Source organism: Medicago sativa, chromosome 8, assembly GCF_051527215.1.
Source record: "Medicago sativa cultivar Bolivia chromosome 8, Bolivia_mono, whole genome shotgun sequence".
NCBI lineage: Eukaryota > Viridiplantae > Streptophyta > Magnoliopsida > Fabales > Fabaceae > Medicago > Medicago sativa.
This window is the reverse complement of record NC_140756.1, coordinates 52,523,197-52,548,223: the sequence shown is the minus strand read 5'-3', so window position 1 is coordinate 52,548,223 and position 25,027 is coordinate 52,523,197. Positions and strand designations below refer to the sequence as shown.

The window sequence follows — 25,027 nt, the reverse complement described above, 5'->3', positions numbered from 1 at the left end:
TGGACTATATGAATATCACATCTAATGTGAAAGCTCTCAATAATTTGAAAACTACATGTTCTTGCTGTCACACATTCACAATCATGGGATCTTAATCGAATAACTTACATACATTTCAACTTTGCAATGTGAGTTCAAACCATGAAGTCGGAAAATGAATATAGTTTAATTTGGTTCTTGTCTAGATACTAGAACCACAACAGTGAGATTTGTAAAATTAAATTAAATTAAATTACTTATTATGTAAAATTGATTCCAATTAAAAATAATTGATTTCAAGCTTTCAAAGTAGTTATATTTAGACACAAGTATGTAAACGTGAGTTAACAATGAATTTGAGGCTTAAAAATTAATTATAGAAGCATAAATTCTAAATTTTAGTTACTTCGAATTGTTCGGGACCGAGCAAATGCTCAAAGACCCATTTACTTAGGTCCAATATCAAACAGGCCCAAATCCAGCATTTGGTCAACTTACTCACAACACACCTTTTCCCCGTGAAGGGGGTGCTCGGAGCATTCAAACCGAAGGAAGAGTAACGTCTCCCCTACGTTCCCCCAATATCACTTGATGGCTATGGTTCCCACGAATCCGTAACCACCGAGCGCTACGTGTTCCAAACAACGGTCCACAACCGCACCGGTAGTTCATTTCTAATCGAGGTACGATCAAGAATCGATATTAAAAGTAAAACCAATTCTTTTATTTGAAGGAGCTAAACTAACCAATCAAAATTGGCATAAAAAAGAACCGAACATGACACTTTAAGAGGAACACACTAGGTCCAACGTCAACACCACTAGACCAACCCAAATAGCTTAGCTAAAACTAATTCTATCATAGAATATCGTCAAAATCAATTTTATAATACCCAAATTAATTTTGTCTTCTCTGGTAGAATCAAATATTTTAAAAAAGGGTATACATTTGTGATGTTGATTAGATGTCGTCAATAAATTGGTCATAGAATAAATACTACAGAGAGGGTTAATGAGATTTCTAGATTTATGTTTCGTCCTTCTCTTATTGAGGTTGATTCAATTTGTCTTGTTTTCAATTTCTTATTGATTATGGTTCTTTCAATGTGTCGACATACCCTACAAGTGATTGTAAAAAATTATGGCTTCAACCACCCTAATCCTACATTGGATTTTTAGCACTAATTTCCACTGAATTTTGACTTTTTAAAAACTTAGAATTTGTCATGAATATACTTTTAGGCAAAAACATTTTTGTTTGGCTGTTGATAAGTTCACATCAATTCTAATTTAATTAAAACCAGCTTCTCTTAGAGTCCTCCAAACAACTAAAATTATAAAAAATGTCAACCAAATCAATTACTTCACGCCAACAACAGTATCTTGGAAATGGACAACACAAATCTATTAACATATTACACTAGATACATCATAAATGCTTAAAATAATGCATCATGCGCTAAAACATAAGGACAAAATTTTGTCAACTTAGATATATACAATTTTCATTCAATACCTACCAGAATGACCTTCAGGATGCCTTGTATTGTTTAACTTCAACCATATTGTTTTCTATAGAAAAACATTGAAATGCAAGCAACATTTTGAGTGATGTTATTTGAATATAAAAAGTGATTTACAACTGCTCATGTGACTGAAAAAGATAGAAAAAAGTAATAAAAAAAACTAAATCAGGATGATGATGATAATTAGAAACCCTACTCAAATACCAAAATACTTCCATCCCATGAGCATGAAGCAATAACATTAGGCATAACAGGGTGGAAGGCAATGTCCATGCAAGCTTGGTTAAAGGCCTTTATTTTCTTCAAAACTTTGGATGACTGATAATCATAAAGGTAAATAGATCCATCTGAAGAGCCAGATGCAAGCTTCTTTCCATCTAAGCTGAAATTGCACTTAATTGGGAACCCAGAAACCCCATGATTCTCATATCTCTTGTATTTGTTGAGTCTGTATGGTGGGGTGGTACTAAAGATAGCAACATAATTCCCGTTTGATTGCGCGACAAAAACTGGATCAAAGGGGTGGCTTCTAATGCAAGGACAAGTATAAGCTTCCACATAAACCTGATTCAGAAGCATAACATGTTAAGTAAAATTTAAACTTACAGTCTTAACAAAGTTTATTCATATATATGGTCGAATTGGTATTCAAAGAATAACTGCATACTCAAAAATGTATATAACGCCAGTAGCGGTTTTGGTTTGGGTTTTATCTCAACATTAATATTACATAAAGTTTACAAAAGAGGTGAAACATTTATCTTTCAAAATTTTGTTATTAGTGCAGTACATTGTATTTTACGCACCACATTGAAAGCAACACTTCTCACCTTACAAGTCAGTTTTTATTCCAAAGAATTAGCTCGGATCCACGCATAATATTATGAAAAATGGATACAAATGTTTTAAATTTTCGACTGCTCTTAGTATCAGCCATTGAGCCCGTTATCACTTATAGTACCAATTCAAAACGAGACCAAAACCCATTGCCTTATCACTTGGCCACTCCCCATTTTCTATTCGACACTAACAAATAAAGTGACACTTCCACCTTACAAGTCAGTTTTCGAAGAGTGGATCAGGCCAATATCAAAACCAAAGATACATTAAAAGTGGAAACTGAATTTACAAATGAAAGATATGAAGTCCAAGTTTGAAAAGAAACAGGAGCTTAACAGGACTTCTGACAAAGCGGATTGGGCAACTCATATAAGTCATCATTGACGATTGTGCACAAATGACGACTTCGCAAGAATCTTAAGATTTGACTACACAATAATAGGAATGAATTCAAAGATATAGAATCATCTTTGGCAAAATGGCTTGCTATATGAAGAACATGAAGTAAATCATGAAGATATATAGAAACATTTGGATTAATAGGAGATTTGAAAATGGATAATCCTAACCGTAGAGGCTAAGAGGCTTTCAAACATTTCCATTACCAAGGAAGATTTGGTGAGGACTTACTTGCAAAAGAATTTGTCAACTGAATATTTTGAGAACTCCCCACCACGTGAAAGGAAGCACTACAATCTGGGTAGACTAGTGACAAAAGTATACACTCACACATATTGCATCAATTATGAGGAGACATTGGTAAAGATTAACATCGTTTGGATCTTACTATTACTTGTTGCCCACTTTGGTGGAAACTACAACAGTCTGATGCCAAAAATATGTTCTTGCACGGAGACTTAGAGGAGGTGTATATGGAGTTTTTCTCAAGATTTGGTTTCACTAGGCGAGCAAACAAGGCATACCAAGGAAATCCTTACATGGACTAAAGCAGTCCCCGCAAGCATAGTTCGAAAGATTCACAAAAGCAATGGTGTGCGGGGGCTATAAGCAAATCCAAAGAAATCACACTATTTTCTTCAAACATTCACAAGGCGGAAAACTTACTAAACTTCTTGTTTATGTTGATAATCATTGTTAGGGGAGATGATTTGACTAAGAGACAACTTCTCAAGGAAAAACTATCATTAGAGTTTGAGACGAAGGGCCTTCAATAAAGTTTTAAAGAAGCTTGAAAGTGTTGGTATTCGTTTGGACCAACCTTTCAAATGAGGATCCAGTAAAATTAAATATGGTAAGAATCTATGAAGGACGGACACGGGACACCGCTAAAGTAAAAAACATAGAACACGGACACCGCTATATATATAGAGTCTAAAATGAGAAGCAAAATTTATGTTTGTTTAAACTCGATACTTACAATCAAGCAAAAAAGACATTAACCAACCAAAACAAATTGAGTACTTTCAATTACGAAAAATATTTTAAAACAAAATGATAAGATCTAAAAACATGTCAGCAACTTCAAAATATTTTAAAACAAAATGATAAGATCTAAAAACATGTCAGCAACTTCAAGAAATCCACTATCGTACAAACTCATCTCCAACGACATCCCACATTTTAGTTTGCTGTTGATGATATTGAGGAGTGCTCCTTGATAGAAGTCAAAGGTTTCTATGCTCATATACTAATGCTTCTGCTTTATGTGGTGCCATCTTGTTTCTCTTCAAAGAATAAATAGATGAATATGTGCTCCAATTTCTTTCACAACATGAAGATGAACAAGCCTATGCGGGTAGCTTAAGTGTAACCTTTTGAAGTAATGGAGCTCAAGCACCATGAACCAACCACCATGCTTTTGGATCCATCTTTCCTCTATCAACAACAAGAGAACCAAGATTGTCAAAACCTTATTTTCCATCTAAGAAGTTCTTAGCCATTATGAACCATAAAACCTACAATAAAAAAATACATCTATAAATTTATGCAATCCAAAAGAAGATGTAAGTTAAAAAGTATCAATTTAAAACTTAATAACATTGGATCTAAAGAATGAGCCAAGCAACGGTGGTGTGCTACTCTTAGTCCGATGGTCAATTAACATAGCATGCACCACCCGATGAAATATTGACTCTTCAATATTCTTTCATGCTTATATATGGTCTTCCCGACATCTTCAATCATTGAATCTCAACATTTCAAAGACTAGATGAAGACATGAAACTTCGTGTTGGTTCTTCTAAGAACATGGATCAATGAACGAAGTATATAATCAACTTTTTCCACCAATTATCGTCCAACAAGGTATCCTTCACAACTTGTGTCTTTTGAGCATCATCATCCTTGTAAGAAGACCATTGATCACTAGTCACCGGTTGTTGGAGTCCAAGTCCAGTCTTCAAAAGCTTGAGCATTACAATAGTGGAGGAAAATCTTGTTGAAGCAACCAAAAACAAATTTAATGGACCGAATGAACCGAAAATTGACAATCTCAAAGAGTGACCCGTGACAAAGTTCTTGATAAACATTGCATCATCTGCAATTTGGGTGATCTAAGAACACTCTTTATAAACAACACTATTTTTTTTTCCATTAGTCTTGGTGAACATATGTTCAAAATTTATTGTATGCACTTTGTCTTATGGAAAAATTGGGTGATCTAAGAACACTATAAACAACACTAATTTTTTCGGTATTCCACAATTTGGATGATACAAGAACACTCTTTATAAACAAAACTATATTTTTCCATAATTTTGGCTTCACATATGTTCTTGAAAGAAAGATTTAATGTGCAACCAAGGACGATAAAAAAATAGTGTTGTTTACAAAGAGTGTACTTGGATCACCGAAATTGCGGATGATGCAATGTTATGAAGAACTTTGTCATGGGTCACTATGAGATTCTCAATTTTGAGTTCATTCGATTCATTAAAGTTGCTTTCGGTTGCTTCAACAAGATTTACCTCCACTATTGTAATGCTCAAGTGATTTAAGCATTTGAAGTCCGGACTACAACAAATGGTGATTAGTGATCAATGGTCTTCTTACAAGCATGATCATATAATTGGTGGAATACTTTGTTGGACAATAATTGGTGGAAAAAGGATGATCATATATTTTCGTTCACTAATCCTATATATGATGGTTCTTAGAAGAAACGACACGAAGCTTCATGTCTTCATCTAGTCTATGAAATGTGGGATTCAATGATTGAATATGTCAAGAAGGCCATACATAAGCATGAAAGAATATCAAATATTGAAGAGTCAACATTTCATCGGGTAGTGCATGCTATATTTATTTACCGCTAGACTAAGAGTAGCACACCTCTCCATTTTCTAGCTCATTCTTTAAATCCAAGATTATTAAGTTTTAGCTTGATACTTTTTAACTTACATATTTTGGATTGCATAAATTCATAGATATATTTTTTATTTTAGGTTTTATAGTACATAATGGCTAAGTGAAGATATTAATAATGTCCCTCCACATCAAAACTGAGGAAAGAGAAAACTGTTTCGAAGATTGTTTCTGACGTAGACGAAAAGAGGCAAGTGAACGACGGGTTTGCAAACTTCTTAGATGGAAAAGAAGGTTTGGGCAATCTTTATTCTCTTGTTGATAGAGAAAAGATGGATCCAAAAGCATGGTGGTTAGTTCATGGTGCTCGAGCTCCATTACTTCAAATGGTTACACTTAAGCTAATTGAATAGCCTTGTTCATCTTCGTGTTGTGAAAGAAATTGGAGCACATATTCATTTATTCATTCTTGGAAGAGAAACAAGATGGCACCACATAGAAAGGAAGGTTTAGTATATGTGCATAGTAACCTTCAACTTTTATCAAGAGGCACTCCCCAATATCATCAAAAGGAAACTAAAATGTGGGATGTCGCTAGAGATGAGGTTGGATCATTGGATGATAGTGGATTTCTTGAAGTTGTTGACTTTTCTTTAAACGAGTCACGCTCGAGAGGCTGATTTTTCTCAAAGTGGAGTGACTAGGATATGATTTTATCATTTTGTTTCCATATATTTTCGTAATTGAAAGTTCTCAATTTGTTTTGGTTGATTTCTGTCTTTTTTTGGTTGATTGAAAGTATGGAGTTTACTTTAACTCTTTGTGGATCCATAATCTTTTACTACTCGATGGAACCGTACAATTGCGGATTCGTATCAAGTTTTTGGTGTCGTTGCTTTGGGGAGTTAGTAATGTCGATTAACTTTTTAGTACCGGTTAGACTCGAAATATTTTTCGTTTTCTTTTAATTTTCAACCTTTGGACCCTCTAATTCCTGAAATAAAGATAAATTTTTCTTTCATTTTAGACTCTAATAATTGTGCTAATAAATTGTTTTATTTTATTAAAATATAAATATATATGTAGCGGTGTCCATGTGCTATGTTTTTTACATAAGCGGTGTACGTGTTGAGTCTCATTTACGTGTTTGTGTCGGTGCTTCATAGGTGATAACAAAATCGAAACGGAGGTGTTGGGATATGGTGGGCTTGATGCTAGTGGTGGTGGTGTGAATGGAGCATGGATGAGAGAATGGTAGTGGAAGATAGTGTGGGAAAAATTCTAGTGTTTAGAGACTATGATAAGAATGTGTTCCTTATTTGATCTATTGGTAAAAAATCAACTTGTTCATGGTGGGAAAGTATATAAGTATATTAGCTTCCCACGCTAAATGCCACCCTAAGTAAACCAATGAACCAAATAACACTCTCACCCATTAAACCATTAATAATTAGTAAACCGAAAAGGAGAACCCACCTTGTATATCCTAGGGTTTGCCCCCATTCTCAGCATCCACCCATTCAACTCATTCAAAATTCTTACTCAATAGAGAAACCTGCAATTATCTCTCCCTTCTTCTGAGAAAAACATATTTCAAGCAAATCTCAGAGAGGAGAACTGAGGGACAAAAGAATTAGAGATAGAAAGAGAAGGGGTCGTGATTTTGGGAGCAGATAGGAAAGGAGGTCTTGATAAAAAGCCAAGGTAGGGAAGAAGAAAGACAAGTAGAATAGCAAAGGACCTAGGAAAGTAATCAAATTTCTAACATCACCAAATTGTTTCTCATTATTCAAACTTTTAGAAGTTTTCCACGTGAAGCTCTAGATTATCTTAAAAGATTTTAGTAATGCCGTATTTTATGTTTGGGCGTTACAAAATCTTGAAGCTACTATGGATGAAAATTGTAGTGAATGATTTAGGATAAAGACAAAGGACCTTATAAGTTATTTTGCGATGATAAATCAACTATCAACATTGCTTATAATGCTATCCAACATCATTGGACAACATATAGGAATAGACTATCACTTCATTAAGGAAAACTTTGACAGTGGTTTTGATAACTACGACTTACATTTTTTAGGCAAACGTGATGACAAAGAGCCTACCAATTTACTTGTAAATTGGCAATGCTTGAGGAGGGGTGTTGTAAATAAACATATACTTGAAATAATTTGTAAGGATTGTATTCTGTCCATTAATCGATCTGTTAGATTTAGAATAATCTAATTAAAGGAATTAGTGCTTGTATCCTATTTACAACTTTGAAATATATCATAAATATTTTCTACACCTATTTATTTAGGATTGAGTCTATGTATAGATATAAATAGGAGGGGTGTTGTAAATAAACATATACTCGAAATAATTTGTAAGGATTGTATTCGGTCCATTAATCGATCTGTTAGATTTAGAATAATCTAATTAAAGGAATTAGTGCTTGTATCCTATTTACAACTTTGAAATATATCATAAATATTTTCTACACCTATTTATTTAGGATTGAGTCTATGTATAGATATAAATAGATATAAATAGGGATTAGTGTTTAGTCTTTTGTATCACATTAGCATGGAGCTATAATGAATAATATTAAGTCTTATTATTTCTCTCCTCTTTTTTATCTATAATCCATAACTTCAACAAATATGCATGAATTTTCTCTGAAATTTCATACGCATGAACACAACCAAGAACACGGCAGAAAATTGCACGGGAAATTGTGGATTTAAACAAAAACAGCGTCATTTGATATTGTTGTTCCAAGCAATTAATGTCGGATCAATGCAATTATAATCTCAATCTTGTTCTGGCAAGAATCATGGTGGGATTGTTGGTGCAACAACAGTGATAAAGTCTGAGCCTTGATTAGACTCAAATTGATGGCCCGTAAGAGGAAGTAATGTCCATTGAACTTCTATGTAACTTGATGAGAAAACATTACTAATAGCAACATAAGAAATCGTGGTTGAAGCATTTCCAGGGATTGGAGAACGCATATGCAGCGAAGAGGCTTGAAGCAAAGGTGGTGGTGGAGGAGAATTTTCTAAGAGGCCACCATTGACCTAGGGAGGTTGATACCAAAGTCTCAGAGAAAATGAAAATGGCTTTGAGAGAAAAAAAAATTGTATATAGTAAAATGTATTAAAATTCAGAACGTAATAAATGAACTCACTTACAACAACAACCAAATCTTATTCCACTAAGAGGGGGTCGGCTAATAAATGAATTCATACATTAAACATTAATTCAATGCAACCGCAATTCAGTCATGATTGGACCACTAAATTTTGAATGAGTCAATTTACGGGTTCGGTTATTAAAGAGCAGGCCGGTGCACTAAAGCTCTCGCATACGCAGGGGGTCGGGGATAGGGTCCCACCATTTTGGTGTATTGTATGCAGCCTTACCACTTGTCTTTTTACACGGGAGGCTGTTTCCAGACTTGAACCCGTGACTTTTCGGTCACGTGGCGACCACTTTCTTGTTGCGCCAAGGTTCCCCCTCACAGTTTCGTTATTAACTGGGTTTTAATTTTTAAAATCATGATTAGAACAAGCAAGCTATGATGATTTTTACTAGACTATTTGCATTATTCAATTCCCTCTAGAACGAATTATTTTTCCAAAATAGTTTTAATCAATATTAGCAATACAGTCAAAACTAATGATAAGCAACTTTCACAGCAAATTGTAGAGAATAGGTGAACTATTAAACAGCATTAGAGCTATCGTACCTGATTAGACAACGGTACTTGTCTTGAAACATCCCAAACGATAATAGAATTCTCACTGATATTGCTGCCAGATACGTCACTAGAAGAAATGAATTGCTTCCCATTTTTTGTAAACTCAACATCTAGAATAGAACCTAAATTTCGATTATAGTTATGCACAACTTTGCTAGTTCTGATATCCCATAGTTTGATTTGTCCCTTTGATCCCCCAGAAAGGAAGATATTTGAATTATCTGGGTGGAACTTTATAACTCCAGCCATTTGATCTTCTTTGAAAACCTGAGTTTCCATCCCCTTTTCAACATCAACCAACCTTGATGTGCAATCATATCCACAAGAAAGCAAGAAGTTCCCTTGTTGAGACCATTTTACATCTTTCACTGCTGCATTGTGGAAGTTTAGCACGCATGCTTTCTTCTTATCTCTGCTCCATACGTTCCATATGCAAACCAAATTGTCCATCCCAGCAGATGCAAGGAGGTGAGCTGCAAGGTAACTACAATCAACAGATCATTACTAATAACATATACAGCAAGGATATCTCTCTTGCTCTGGTCTATCCTCTCCTTCATGTGTGGGTGTGTGACTTTCTTTAAATATTTTGACTTTATATTTATTATAGCTATGAATAAATACATTTTTGAACAAACAATATAATACTAATTCGACCATTATTTCCTAAAAGTTATATCACAAACAAGGGGAACAGTTTGTCAACGAAGAGAATTTACCATTAGTCGATGACCAATGTATAGCATTGACAGCTCTTGTATGTCCAGATAGAGTTGCAGACAGCTTTTCAAACACCGAGTTCAGGTTTTGGTGACCCTTTGATTTACTTTTCAACAATGCTAAAATGTTATGGGATACATCAGCCTCCGAGATACTCCCTATATTTATGAACAAGAAAACGGTCAGAGTAGTTGTCGGCTTGTCGCTATCAATGGTTTAGAGTTCAATAGAGAAGTGAGGGAATAAAGAAATGCTGCTACTGCATGCATCAAATCTTATGCTGCTACTTTTCTATTAACCTTCCTCACTAAATACAAATAGAGGTCCATAAATTGGGAACTGGATTTTTTTACTAAGATAAAGCCATGCCAAAGGAAACTATATATAAGGCAAGGGGTCTTATGGACTCTTTGCTATAAATTACCTTGTTTTCCATTTATTCAGTTCACTTTAATACCTTCACTAAATATAATAAGTACATAACCATGAGTGGAATGTATACCAAGGAATGCAGATAAAAATTGTGAAATAAAAATTGTGTTTATTATCTAGAGTTCAAAGCTCATATGGTTTACTTCTTTTAATGTTATAACAAATTATGAGCTAAAATGGACAAACTCTTCCGGCACTTGGAAAACATAATTTTAAAAGGATATAGTAATGGCTATTAGGTTTTAAAACAACTTCTCATATCAATTGAAATATCTTCTGCATTTCAATTTGTTTAAAGAAATATCATTTTACTTCTCCATAAACATCTACAGGAACAAAAAAAAACTTTTTCAGAAGGAACCAAATATTTATTTTAATAATATTTATTTTAATTGAGAAGCTCCCATAAGCTAGAAGTTAATCCAAACGGAGCATATATTGTTTGTTTTTTTATTATCCTTTTGATAGGTACTAAAGCATAATGTACCCAAGTGTAATAAGAATAAAAGACAAATGACCAAACATGATCCCCCTCCTCTCCCCCTTTAAGTCTAATCACTGCCAAGTTTTTGAAGAAACAGTGACGAACAGAATCTCATATTTCAGAGAATACTGAAAAGAGAGAAAGACAAAGAGCACTTCAGTATGGTAAACTGAATAACAACTAACTGAAGGAGAGAGAAATCTCCTTCAAAGGGTTTCCCCATTTACAATTTAGCTAATGCTCAAATTACTAACATTTGAACATGAATCTTCATCCACTTCCCTATATAAGTTGACCACCTAACAGATTCCTTAACTAGTTTCTTATGAACACCTAACTAACTCCATCACTCCAACAAATTATATACCTACACTAACTGCTTTACATCCACATCTTTCATTCTCATGTCCTGGGTCCATGTCCAATTCCTGTAGTTGAAAATTAGGGATTCCTCATGCTTGAGAAATCTTTCTAATTTCTAATCATACGCCTGTATAGCTACTCACTCGTGCGTGACTCTGAACAATCTACACACTATAATCTAAATTATTGGCCGGGACAAAGTGTTAGGATATAGAATAATAGGTATTACAGTAGTTAAGTAGTTAAAGTTAGTTAGTTTGTTATTTGGATTAGTTAGAGATTCTCTATATGTGTATTAGCAGCAGCCACTGTATTTTGAAAAAGACCGGGATAATTAAATGACTACGTGAAAGTGTCTGAATATGCCAAGTTAGCTTTTTTGCTTCTTCTCACGGTGTTGTCGATGGCGGACCAAAGCGAGAGAGCCTAAAACCTTCCATACCGGCCGACGTTTGGCGCCGCCATATCCGAGTATGGCACCGCCATTCTTCAAAAATTGGCAATGGCACAAAGCCAAAAATCCGCCACCAATACCCGCCATGGCCGATATTTGACAACACTGTTCTCATATTTTATTGACTTCAGCCAATGAGAGGAGAAGAGGGGATTAGTGGCAACCACTGTATTTTTTGTCTCTATCAGATATGTGTATTAGTAGCAGCCACTGTTTTTGAAATGACCGGAATAATTAAATGACTACGTGAAAGTGTCTGAATATGCCAAGTTAGCTTTTCTGATTCTTCTCACAGTGTTGTCGATGGCAGACCAAAGCAGAGAGCCTAAAACCCACAATACCGACCGACGTTTGGCGCCGCCATATCCAAGTATGGCACCGTCATTCTTCAAAAAATTGGCAATGGCATAAAGCCAAAAATCCGCCACCAATACCAGCCATGGCCGATATTTGACAACACTGTTCTCATATTTTATTGACTTCAGCCAATGAGAGGAGAAGAGGGGATTTTAGGCAGCAAAGGGAAATTTGGAAAAAGGGAAAATGATGAATTGTAATATTCTATAAATTTGAGTTGTCATTATTAGGAAAAAAGTATGAAATAATATCAAGGTCAAGGTAGTTAAGATTGAGATTTCACGCAGAATCAAAAACTGGAAGTAAAATCGTAAAACGTGAAATCGTAACATCACAACTTAAATAATATCAAGGTCAACGTGAAATTAAACATTTAGATTCAAATAATCAATAAAACTTAAAGTCATAACTATAATGAAACTAGTAACTGATGCCTTAAATAACCAACAACTCGTAATTTCGTAAGTCAGGAAACATCCTAAGCAAGATTTGCTTAAATAATCAATAACAGCAGCGGAACAAGACATTATAATTAAAAAGTGAAGAACTCAACAACAAAGACAGTACACTGGTAGGGACTTCAGGCCACGAGAAACATAGCACAAAATGACAGAACTCAGTAGCAAATATAATGCACAACAGAAGAGGATTTTGGTCACAAAACAGTGCATGGAAGAGGACGCGTTCTATTCAAAGAAACAGTGCACAGCAGCAAAGTGACTTTGGTCGCAAAAATACAGCACAAGATGGCTAGTTTTGGTTGCACAGACACAGTCACACAGTCATGAGACGAAGGAAATAGAATTTTTAGCAAGTGAAATGACACAATGAATCCCAGTAAATAAAGCAGAAACGGTCGTATTGCCAACAAGGTCAGAATTCACCCACAAAGGGTTTCCGAAAACAAACGGGCGACCTGGATACTGATATCAGAAGTAAAAAAAATGCAACAAGGTTTTAACGTAAACATCGTTGATATTGTAAAAAATTGTTGTTAAATACTGTTAATGCCATGCAACTGTGGTCGCAATGTGGTTGCCGAGCTATAAAAACGTTGACGTCATTGACCATTTGTCAAAACATTTATGAATTATATATGTTAAAATCAAATTCATATATTTATTATAGAGATTATAATCAAAAATTAGGATTTGAATCAACACATCATATCAACTAGCATTTATTATATTTTTTACAGACAAATGTTAGAATGTTTGTGGTTATGGTAGTTGCAAAGGTTCGAACCATATATCTCGTGTTTAAAATACTATAGGTGTCTCGTAGCTCACCAATCGAGCTACCTACTTAGGACCAGCATTTATTGTATTTAATGGCAAATGTTAGTATTTTTTATCTCTAAATGTGTAACAAGTGGTCACAATAGTCCTTTAATGCTATTAAATTTCAAAATAGTCTACGATTTTGCACTATGGTAGTCAAAATAGTCCTTTACGATAAAATGTTTCGTTAATATTGTCATACTAGTCGCTCAATATACTTACTTGTCATATCGATTCCTATATATTAAAGCTATTATGTACGTATTGAGGGATTATTTTGACGTCAAAGACTATTTTGACTAATTAAGTGTACAATGAGGGACTATTTTGGAATTTATATACATTGAGTGACTATTATTACAACTCGTTACGCATTCAAGGACCAAATGACTATTACCCCATTTTCTATTGTAAAATATGTTCCTATGTACAATGCCGATGTACAAAAAAATAAAGAAGGGTTTAATTTGTGTCCAACAAAAGTTTTTTTCCTCTCGTGTGAACCGCAAAGACTAATCCATGAGCCAGGTCGGTATTGAATTTGATGCATTTCAATATAAAAAATAAAATTAAAAAAAAAAAACATAAAAAAAGAGTGAAAGAAGAGTACCAGAGAGTGTGAATGAAGACAGTGATGATGAAATGGGAATAACAGAGTGATGAGGAAGACATGATGATGCGGCGCGTTGTCGTTTTGAAACGTAGCTACCTGGAAGAATCGGAGAATGACAAGTGTGAGATGATTTCAATCGTTTGGGTTTTTCTTCTTCTACTGATTCTGAGGAATTGGAATAAGCGTTGCGCAGACAGGCACGGATGCAATGTGGGGGCAATGGGGTCAACCGACCCCACAATGAGGCGAAGAATGGGGCCAACCGACCCCACTGCCACCACTGCGTATTGTATTTTTAACCCGAAATTTGATATTTATGCCGTTTGACCCTACTTGTACGGTATTATTGTCTTCACATAGTTCATTTATAATCCTATAAAAAATTACAAAACTAAGAAAGATGCTTAATGAGTATTCTAAGAGCACTAGATAATACATTAAAAGAAGTAAGTTTTTATAAAAAAAGTTGTTGTAATTATTATATCGACAAAAATAACGCTTATTTTTAAGAATTTTTTTCTTTTATGAGATATTTAACCAATTCTCTAAAAGCATATCGTTAGCGAGACCATAAAACTACTATTATATTTTAAAGTATTCTTATATTTGTTGGAAAAGGCTCTATGATTGACGTTGGTGGTTGAAAAAATAATTAATTAGGGTTATATTTTTGATACTCGGCTAGAAATAGAAAAATATCTTAAAAATCAACATTTTAGAGTAATTATAAACATAACCTATATAAATTTTGCACGCTTACACGTTTGTATAGTTTTACATAAATTTTTATGATATAACTTTGACCTCACTTATTAAAATTTACGGATCCGTCACTATGCGCGAGAAGATACATATGTTTATGTTTGTGTGTGTTCTTCGCTGCTCACATTTCAAATTTTTGTTTTATTTCTTCCTCTTGTTAGGTTTTCAAGGAAGAGGGAGCAAAGTAAGTTGATTCATAGTTCAACCGGTTCACTGTGATTGAACCGGACAATTAGTTATATTTTTTTTTTGAAGGAACCGGACAATTAGTTATTGAACGAGATAGTAATAAATAAATTGATTTTTTTTTAAAGAAAATAAATAGATATATTTATTGTTAAAGAAAATGAAAAAAATAAATTGGTTGTGTGTGCAAAATTGTTTTGGACCGTCAACCCACCACAATTAAACTCTTTCTTTATATGTTTTTTTCTTATATTTTTAAGTGCCAAAATCGGGGTTGCACTCCAAAGAAGACAAATCTTCGGCACTATTTTACGGCTTTGTTTTTCGCTAGAATTATTTTAATTGTTTATTATATGTGTTTATATGCCCTTGTGTGTGATTACTTGTCTCGTGTGTATTATATACGGAATTAGTGGATTTTTGGCTTAAAAGGGTATTTTAGTCATTTGTAGACTTAGGGGTATTTTGGTCATTTGGTGAGCAAGGGTAAATTAGTCATTTTATTAAGAGGGTTATTTTTGGTGTTTTAAGTGGGAATAATTATTTTTACCAAGTTACTAGTGAGTTGGCGTAATTATTTAGAGACGGTAATTATTCGTTATTTGACGGTTTAAGTGAGTAGTAACTTTTGTGGATTAGTTGGTAAGAATGTTAAGCCCATTATGACAATTAGAAAACTTAGCCCAATTAGAAGGCGGTATATAAACATAACTCTTGTGAGAATTAGGTTAAGCTTTCATTATTCCATTTCACAAAAACATAAGAGGTAGAGAGAGAAAGTGGATCAAGAGGATATAAGAGGAGGCTAGAGAGAGCTTGGAGTTTGAAGAGCTAGGAGCTAAAGTGACGTCAAAGTTAGGATTCTTGAAGACTAGAGGTAAGGGGGATGGTTTCCTTTTCATAGTTAAGCTATAATCTCTTATTTTCAATTATGAGTTTAAGTGCTTTTGTATTAATTTTGACTTTTGTGATTTTTGGATGAAGAATTTCGTGCTTCTAATTCATGTGAATTTGTGGGTATGATAAACTTCATGAAATTGTTGTGTTAAAAGCTTAAACTTCATAGTTGTTGATAAGTTGTTTTGATGATTTTTGATTAATTAAGCGTAAATCATGAATTGGTGAGTGATTGTTGTTGAAACATGTTTGAATTCACTTCATAAATGTTTATGCATGATTGTATGTTGATGGGGTTTGAATTGGTGTGATTGTTTATCAAGTTTGGATGAAAATTGGAAAATTGTGGGGTTTTGGAGAAAAATGAACAATATGATGATTTTGATGATAATTGTGAAGTAGATAAAATAGACGACGGGGGGGGGGGGGGGGGGGGGGGGGATTGAATTGTGACCCTTTAAAAATTAAACATGTGCCTTAAAAATAATTCTCAAGTAGTAAACTTGGAGTAGTTAAGTTAACGTGTAAAAACGGTTAAATAAATAAATGTGTTTGTGTGTGTTGTTTTTACTGAAAGTAAAAAGTATAAGGAAGAGAAGAAGAACACACATAAATTTATAGTGGTTCACCCAATGTGGGTTAGTCCACTCCTCACAATCTTGTGAGATTTTTCACTATGATGCTTGAGATAACCTCTCAAATCTTGCACCTTACAATCTTGTTCACTGAACAATTACGACACATGTATTCTCTTAGCCTCGGTAGGCTTACACCTTTCTTGCTAAGTTACCCACTTAGACTTCTACACCTTCTGCTCAAACTAACACTTTAGTGCCCCTAAATCTAGATGAGACTTTCTTTACAATTTGTTTGTGAGTTTGAATGATTGAAATCGGACAAGAGAAGAATGGAGGGAGAAGTTTATCTTTAAAAAGATAAGAGAAATATTGATACACACTTTTAAAGACTTCTTGGAACCTTTGTGAGAATAATGCTTTTGCTAAAGCTTCAAACACTTCTTGGAACCAATAGTCTTGTGCCACGTGTTCTGGGACCCACCAACTTTTACTTGAAATTACGGGTAAACTGAAATACTTCATAATGTTGTTGTGTTCATCATGATCTTCATGCCGGGTTCATGTGATGAAGGGTCGAGATGTGTTTACGGGTTTCATCATATAAATATCACCTGAATTTATGGGTTGTACTATGAAGAGTGTTCTTGTACGTACTTCGAATGTTCCTAGGTCGGATCTTCTTTGAAATTTGTCTTGGAACATGTGCGGGATTGATAAAGTGGAATTGTCACTTCAAGCCCATGCTTTAGGGGATTTGGTTTGCTTTGTACGGTACCAACTCCCTTATGTGTCAAATTCTTGTTGAATAAGACTAGATCTTGCTTTTAGCTTTTCTTTTACTTTCCAACAAGCATCTTGTTCATGTCGAAAAAGCCTCGAGCGGGATCGAACTTTATCAACTCAAGGGACTTCAGAATGTTCCTTTTGTTTCACTTAGGATGATTTGTAAGACTCTCATTTGATGTAATCAAATCCTAATAGTGAAACATCTATGAAGTGCGGTATGAAAAACATCTAGGATTATATTCTTAAAGGAATATTCCTAATGTTTTGTACTTTAAATGTTCATAGTCTTGAATGAACATTGAAGATGCCCTCTATGACATTAATCAAATAAATGTCTTTATTCTTTGATTGATTTTAGTCAATGTACTTTCTTGGACTTTAATTTATGTCAGAGTGAACCTTGCATGTTCTTCATTTGGTTCATGAATTTTTGGGCTTGGTTCTTGTTATTCATCAAAACAACCTTCGAACTTTGTCTAACCTTCGAACTCATTTTAACTTTATGAACTCGACCGAGTTCTTAAGTCTTTATGTCCTTAGGTTTTTTGTATCTTGATATGAATTAAACTGTGTTCTGTCTTAGTTAAACACTTAAGAGAACAAGTTAAATACCAAGAAATTATTCAAAGTCCATTAATTCCTTATTCATCAAAGTTTGTTATCTTTAAAATTAATTAGGGATTTTGCCTCAACAATCTCCCCCTTTTTGATGATGGCAAACCTATGATTTAGATTATGGATTTTGATTATATATATGAGAAGTTTCAGAGCTAAAAATTTATTTTTATGCTCCCCCTCATTTTTATAATTCATAACGGTGAGTTTTTAAAAGCTTTAAAAGGCTCCCCTCACTCTTATAATTCATGGCATAAATGAAAACATTTACATTTGAACCAAAATCATATTCATTCATTGATGTTATAATTTCAGTACAATTACATTATTCTTATGGTTCAAAAACAAAAAAGAAATCATAAATGCATATGTGATCAAGCAAAAAAATTGAAGTTTTAAGAACTTCAACAATAAGTTTTGATCACTGATTTACTTAGGACCTAAACCTAGAAACTTAAAGACATAATTATCCTAAACCTTCTCCCCTCTTTGTCATCTGCAAAAGGTAGGGAGGTACAAGACAAAGAGAACTAAGGGGTAGAATCCCCAAAGTCGGATGAGGGCTCAAAGTCAAATACACTAGGATCTTCAAACACGGGAGGAGATATAACAAGACCTGGAGCATGAACATCAATGTTCCACTTGGCTAACACACATGCAATCTTATGAGTCTTAGTAGAAACCCTAGAGTCCCGACTGCCATTTTCTCGGCTTTGGATAATGTTGGTTTGGGAGCGAGCAGCTTTGGTTAAGGTACCTTGGTTTGATACAAAGGTATCAAGTGACTCAAACAAGGTTGGCTCATCTGGTAGTGTGGTGGTGTTTTTGATTGGTGGAGGTGGAACATTTGGAGTGAGCGAGAGGAGAATCAAAAGCTTTCCTACTTCAGATTCCATGGTGGAAGTGGAGAAGTTGATGTTTGGAGTTTGTTAAGGAGTCTATTGAGCCATAAGTTGAACTTCTATTTAAGGCAAAGACCCATAGGCTTGTGGAGCGAGTGCAGCGTCGGTGATCAACTTGAGGGAAGCGGGTTCAGCGGGAGCATCCTCCCGAACATTATGAACTAGGATTGCATGATTTTCTTGAACATCCTGAAGCATTTCCAGAGTTTCCTAAAACACTTCTCCGAGTTAAGATCCTCTATGTTGAGATCAAAACCAACTTGATTCCCGGTTGGCTCATCTTCTTGAATGTCCATTTGATCATTTCTTTCACTCATCCTTTGAGAAACCAAAATTTCAGTCACATCATGCATGTCCCGATCATCTTCTTGAGATCATTCTTCAACAACATCAACAAATTTATGAGATGTTTTCTCAAAATTTTCTTCAACTTCAACAACTATACCGAAGTTGTTCATTGGTGAAACAACAACATTACGAACTACAACAACCTTGTTGAGTCAACTTTACGAAGTTCATCTTCGGTGGTTGCGGAGCTTTGAGTGCATCTTGAGTTATCTCTTCTTCTTTCTCTTGAGAGACAACTTCCTCTTGCATCTTTTCTTGGCCGGCACCTACAATTTCCTTCGAAGATCTTCAACATTCCGATCTTCTCGGCTTTACGAAGAAGTTTTCTTGCAAGATCATTAACTCCTTGGAAGAGATCTAAATCTGAAGGCTCACCATTTTTCTCCTTTGGTGGAGAATAAGCCATATTATCATCAAGGATTTCATTTTCGGGAGATTCAGCCTCTTCATCTTTACGAATGCTTAACAAATTCCTAACTTTCTCAACTTTCCTTTTCTTCCTTATTTTCTTAACCATGTTTTGAGTGTCTCTTGACGGACCCAAAGGCTTCTAAAGTTACATGAGTAGGCATGTTGGTTGTGGTTATGTGAAGTTGGGCAAGAGTCTTTGAAGTAAACCTCGGGAAGGTGTAGTCACCATCTTCTCCTTCAAGGTCAACTTTAGCGGCTCTAAGAATAGGGGTTATATACATACCATAAGCAAGTGTATCATTTAATTGTTTGGGATTCATACATGAATGATGTGCTGAAGAATGATGTAGCAGAGATTCAACTTATTCTTTTTAATGAGATGATACATGATGCAAAGATCTATGTCGTAGATCGCATCAAAAGTACCACTCATAGGAAGCGGGGTATGCCTAATCATGTTATGCAAAATCTTTGGTACATCTTCTAGATTTGTGGAGTTAAAAAGGAGGCCAGGTTTGGTTACCGAAGTATGAGTTTAGCATGACTAACTTTCATCTTATCAAACCATGAAAGGAAGAAGAGTTCATTACCTTCATTAGGAATTCTTAATACTTTAGAGAGAAATTCCTTGGTGATTTTGAATTCTACTCCCTTGACGAGTGGTGGTGAGAATTTTTTTCTTTCTACTTCTCCTTGATTCTCATTGAGTTGTAGAAATATCTTACAAGATTTTCAAATGTGAGGTCTTGTAGAGACACAAAACTTGACCATTCTTGAGAATGTGTATATTCTCGTAGATTCCATCCTTTCTTCTTGAGATCTGCAAAGTCAAAATACTTGGCTTTTGGTAGCCTTTGTGATAGGTTTGCTTCCTTCTCAACTTTCAACAAAGATGCAATCTTTTCAATGTCCTTCCCTTTTCCATGTCTTTTAAGATGCGTTGCTTCTTTCTCATTTTCTTCGGATGAAAAAGAGTCCTTTTCGATGATTCGGATGCTAGATGTAACACCCTAAACCCTTAAAGCGATAAATTATGCTAATAATATGAGAATATCAACAATCTTGATGTTACTTCGCCAATAAACCACCAAGCATGCATAAATAATTTTCTCAAACATCGTAATGGAATAAAACATCATTACATCGACATCTAAATAAAAATCTCAACATTCATCCATAATAAAGTAAGTCACCAAGTAGTCATGTCATCATACAATCCATATCACTACCATAGTCTCAAAAATCTCCAACGAGACATAGTAAAGATAGACATTAAAGACCCCTAATCAGAGCCCTAAAGTCTAAGACACCGAAAACGGTAAAAGGAGGTTGCTCCATCCTCAAGCAACTCACCAAAGCAAAGCAAACTATTCATGCACACCGTGTACCCATCCATACGAGATAAGGAAGGCGGTCAACCAAACGACCACTTTGGGGATTAGTCCACAATTCATAATTAAACACAATCAAACATAAGCATTCAAGGATTTCATGCATATCACATATACATACTCAACAATCCTAAAATACTAACACCATATGAATATTATCTCCAGTTCAACATAGATCATATCATCCTACCTCTATCATAATACATCAAGTATATTCATACTTTAAATCATCATCAAGACTCGTCATTTATAACATTTATCAATATAAGAATTACACATCTTAGTCCTCATATAGCTTAATTTACTCAACAAATACAATTCATCATTTCAAAAGCATAATCAAGGAAATCATCATCACCAAAAAGATCATCAAATCACATACATATAATTCACACTCCATTATTTTCACCAAAATAAACATCATCATTTAAAATCCCTAAGTGTACAAGTATCACCAAAAATAACAAACATCACCAAGTACACATCTTCACATGTTCACCAAGTTTCACCAAATACACCATTCACCAAATTCACCAATGCACATAAATCACCAAGGTTCACCAAGCATATAATTAAATATGACACATTTAACAAATTCACCAAATATATGCTATGTGCCTAGACTCGACTCTATATGCGGGGGCGGAGCCACTCACATGATTGTGGGGGCTCCTGCTGCACAAATTTTTCTAATTTTTTTTATACATATACATATACTGCTAATAACACCCCCACCCACTATTGCTTTAGTAATTTCAAACATATCAAACACTTCCAACCCAACTTCCCAAGCCCAAGGCCCAATTGGCTAACAAAATTGATTCACCAACACAACACACGTCCCGCCATCGGTTCACAATTCACATAAGCGAGAACACGCTTCTTTCATTCTTTCTCACAATGAACAAACAAACTCCCTCTCTGTTTCAACCACATCAAAAAATCAACCACATCCACATCCTTGTTTCAAAATAAAACTTCCTCTTCCTTGTTTCTTGTGTCTCTAATCTTCTTATTCCTTATTTTTTCTCTTTTCCTACATTGGTGGTGATCTAAGAGGTACACTCTCTTCCTTATTTTTATGATTTTAAACTTATTTGTTTATTATTGTAATGAGAGTTAACATCTATTATTACCTTGTTGATATTGAATTTATGTTGATTGTGTAAACTTTATTGTTAGGGTTTGATAAGTGATTATTTGGGATTATTCAACAATCTTAAACTTTCTTGCTATTTTATTGCTTCAAGTGTTTGTGTTGATGTTTTTATGTTCTTTTTATGATTGATTTCCTATGATTTTTATGTACTCATGAGTAGTGTTTATAGGGTAGTTATAACTTAAAAAAAAGTAGTGTTTTTAGAATTATAAATTGATTCTATTCTAATGAATAAACTTGTAATTTGCAGCACTAAACATTCAATGAAGAGATTTTAGAAACCAATTTCGGAATCGTAACAATCATCAACTCTTAATACTATTTTCAAAAGGGCCTTTGTCAACCAAGAGAGATTAATTTTCCATTTGGAGATTCCTCTCGTAAGTTTAATTTGGAATGGTATTCAAAATATGGTGGTTGGTTGGAATATAGTCAAAAGGAAGATGCAACATATTGCTTATGTTGTTATCTCATGAGATCACATCTTAAAGAACATAGAGGTAGTGGTGAGGCCTTTATAACAGAAGGTTTTACAAATTGGAGAAAAAGTGACAGGTTCCAAGTCCATGTCGGAAGTGTAAACGGCGCTCATAATCAAGCATGGAGAAGCTGTCAAGATCTAATGAAACAAAAGCAACATATCGAGGGAGCTATGCACAAACAATCCCATCAAGTTAAAGTGGAATATCGAATTCGCACTGTTGCCATTCATGATTGCATTCGATATCCGTTGATGCAAGGTTTAGCTTTTCGTGGTCATGATGAGAATTCATCATCGAAGTAATAAAGGTAATTTTCTTGAGCTTGTGGATTTTCTTGTTAACCATAATGAAACTATTCGTGAGGTTTGGAAGAATACTAGTGGAAATCTTAAGCTAACATCTCCTCAAATTCAAAAGGATATTGTTAGAGCTGCTGCCTATGAAACTACTAAAGCAATACTTCATGATCTAGGAGATGATTTCTTTGCTATTATGATTGATGAATCTCGAGATATCTCGGTTAGAAGAGAAAATGGTTGTTGCTTTACGTTATGTTAACAAAAAAGGCAAAGTTGTTGAGCATTTTCTTGGTATTGTTGAGGTTTCTAATAACGGTGCTTTATCCTTGAAATCAGCTTTGGAGGCATTGCTTGCAAAATATGGGTTGAGTTTGTCAAGGATACGTGGACAAGGATATGATGGGGAAAGCAACATGCGAGGTGAATATAATGATCTCGAAAGCTTGATATTGAAAGAAAATTGTTACGCTTTTTATATTCATTTGTTTTGCTCATCAACTCCAATTAACTCTTGTGACATTAGCAAAAAAACATTCGACATTGCATCATTTTTTAATCAAGTAGCTAATTTGTCTAATGTTGTTAGAGGATCATGTAAGCGTCGAGATGCTCTTCGTGAAAGCCAATTTAAAAAGGAAGAGGAAGCATTGAAAGTAGGAGAAATAACTAGTGGGCGTGGCTTGAATCAAGAAATCGAGGTTCGAAGGCGGGGGATACTCGATGGAGTTCACATTATGGTACATTACTTAGTATAGTTTCTTTATTCTCTTCTATGATTGATGTGCTTCGACATGATCGAGGAAGATGGAACAAGCTCGGAGCAAAGAAGTGACGTAAAGCTTTTGTTGAAATGTATGCAATCTTTTGAATTTATTTTCATCTTGCACTTGATGAAAAAAGTTTTGTCAATTACTCACGAGTTATCTCAAGCACTACAAAGAAGTGATCAAGATATTGTTAATGCCATGAAATTAGTCAAAATGTCCAAACAAAAGTTACAAACTTGTAAGGGATAGTGGTTGGGATTCTTTGCTCCATGAAGTTTCATTGTTTTGTGAACATCATGAAGTTGTCATCCCAAATATGGATGATACCTATCAAACATTTAAAAAGTCAAAACGCAACTCGGAGAAAGTTTCTAACTTACATTACTTTCAAGTTTAATTCTTCTATCAAGTGATTGATCGACAACTTCAAGAGTTGAATAATCGTTTTTCGAAGTGAATACTCGAAATTTGCTTCTTTGTGTAGCTTGTTTAAACCCAAGATATAGCTTTTACGCATTTGATAAGAAGAAGTTGATTCGTTTAGCTGAATTTTATCCTTCAGATATAGCTTTTCTCTGTTCAACTATTGGAACTAGATTCTCAACTTGAAAATTATATTGTAGATGTATGCTACTGAAGATGCATTTTTTGAATTAGAGGGGATTGGTGATTTGAGTATAAAGATGGTGGAGACAAGAAGACATATTGTGTATCCGTTGGTATATTTGCTTTTAAAGTTATCTTTGATACTACTGTGGCAATGCAACAACTAAAAGAGCTTTCTCATCTATGAAGATTATCAAGACTCGGTTGCGAAATCGAATGGGTGATCAATGGCTAAATGATTGTCTAGTTACTTATATAGAGAGAGATTTTTATTGAGATTGAAAATGAGAAAATCATTCGATATTTCCAAAATATGACAAGTCGTAGAGGACAATTGTAAATGTTGTTGGCAGCTGGGTTTTGGTTTGGTGATGGTCTTTGTTGTTTTTGTGGTTTTGGAGCTTAGGCGGGGGTGCTCTTTTCCTACTATATATTACGAGTTTTTTTGTTTGCCTTTTCTTTGCCGGTGTTGTTGTGTTTTCTGCTATATATTCCGGCGGCCTATTATAGGTGTTTATTTGTGTTTTTTGTTCTTAGTTTTTTGGCACTTTGTTGTTAATATATATATATATTTCTGCTATGCAAAAAAAAAAAAATATATATATAGTGGTACCGGTCATCGTCAAGGTCGTCACCTCAAAATACTAATGTATCATAAACATCACCTTTGGATACGAATTGTATTATAAACATCGCCTCTTGTATACAAAGTATTTTGAACATCGCCTCTAGACGCTTATGAATGCATGAACATATGACACAATAATGCATACGTTCAT

The 25,027-nt window shown here is 34.5% G+C and overlaps 1 protein-coding gene and 3 pseudogenes across 1 annotated transcript; 2 read left to right on the top strand and 2 right to left on the bottom strand.

The window, feature by feature from the left end:
- LOC146899453 (uncharacterized) overlaps positions 1-24,679 on the top strand; it is an 87,234-nt pseudogene extending 62,555 nt beyond the window's left edge.
- LOC146899454 (uncharacterized) lies at positions 1,316-14,247 on the bottom strand. The gene is made up of 4 exons (XM_085737379.1): positions 14,057-14,247; positions 10,076-10,234; positions 9,345-9,829; positions 1,316-2,068 (listed from the first exon to the last, which is right to left on the bottom strand). The coding sequence occupies exons 3-4, from the start codon at positions 9,804-9,806 to the stop codon at positions 1,697-1,699; spliced, it is 834 nt and encodes a 277-aa protein (XP_085593505.1). The 5' UTR covers positions 9,807-9,829; positions 10,076-10,234; positions 14,057-14,247; the 3' UTR covers positions 1,316-1,696.
- LOC146899456 (uncharacterized) lies at positions 3,589-5,093 on the bottom strand (annotated as a pseudogene).
- Positions 5,123-6,288, top strand: LOC146899455 (uncharacterized; annotated as a pseudogene).
- Positions 24,680-25,027: the final 348 nt, after the last annotated feature.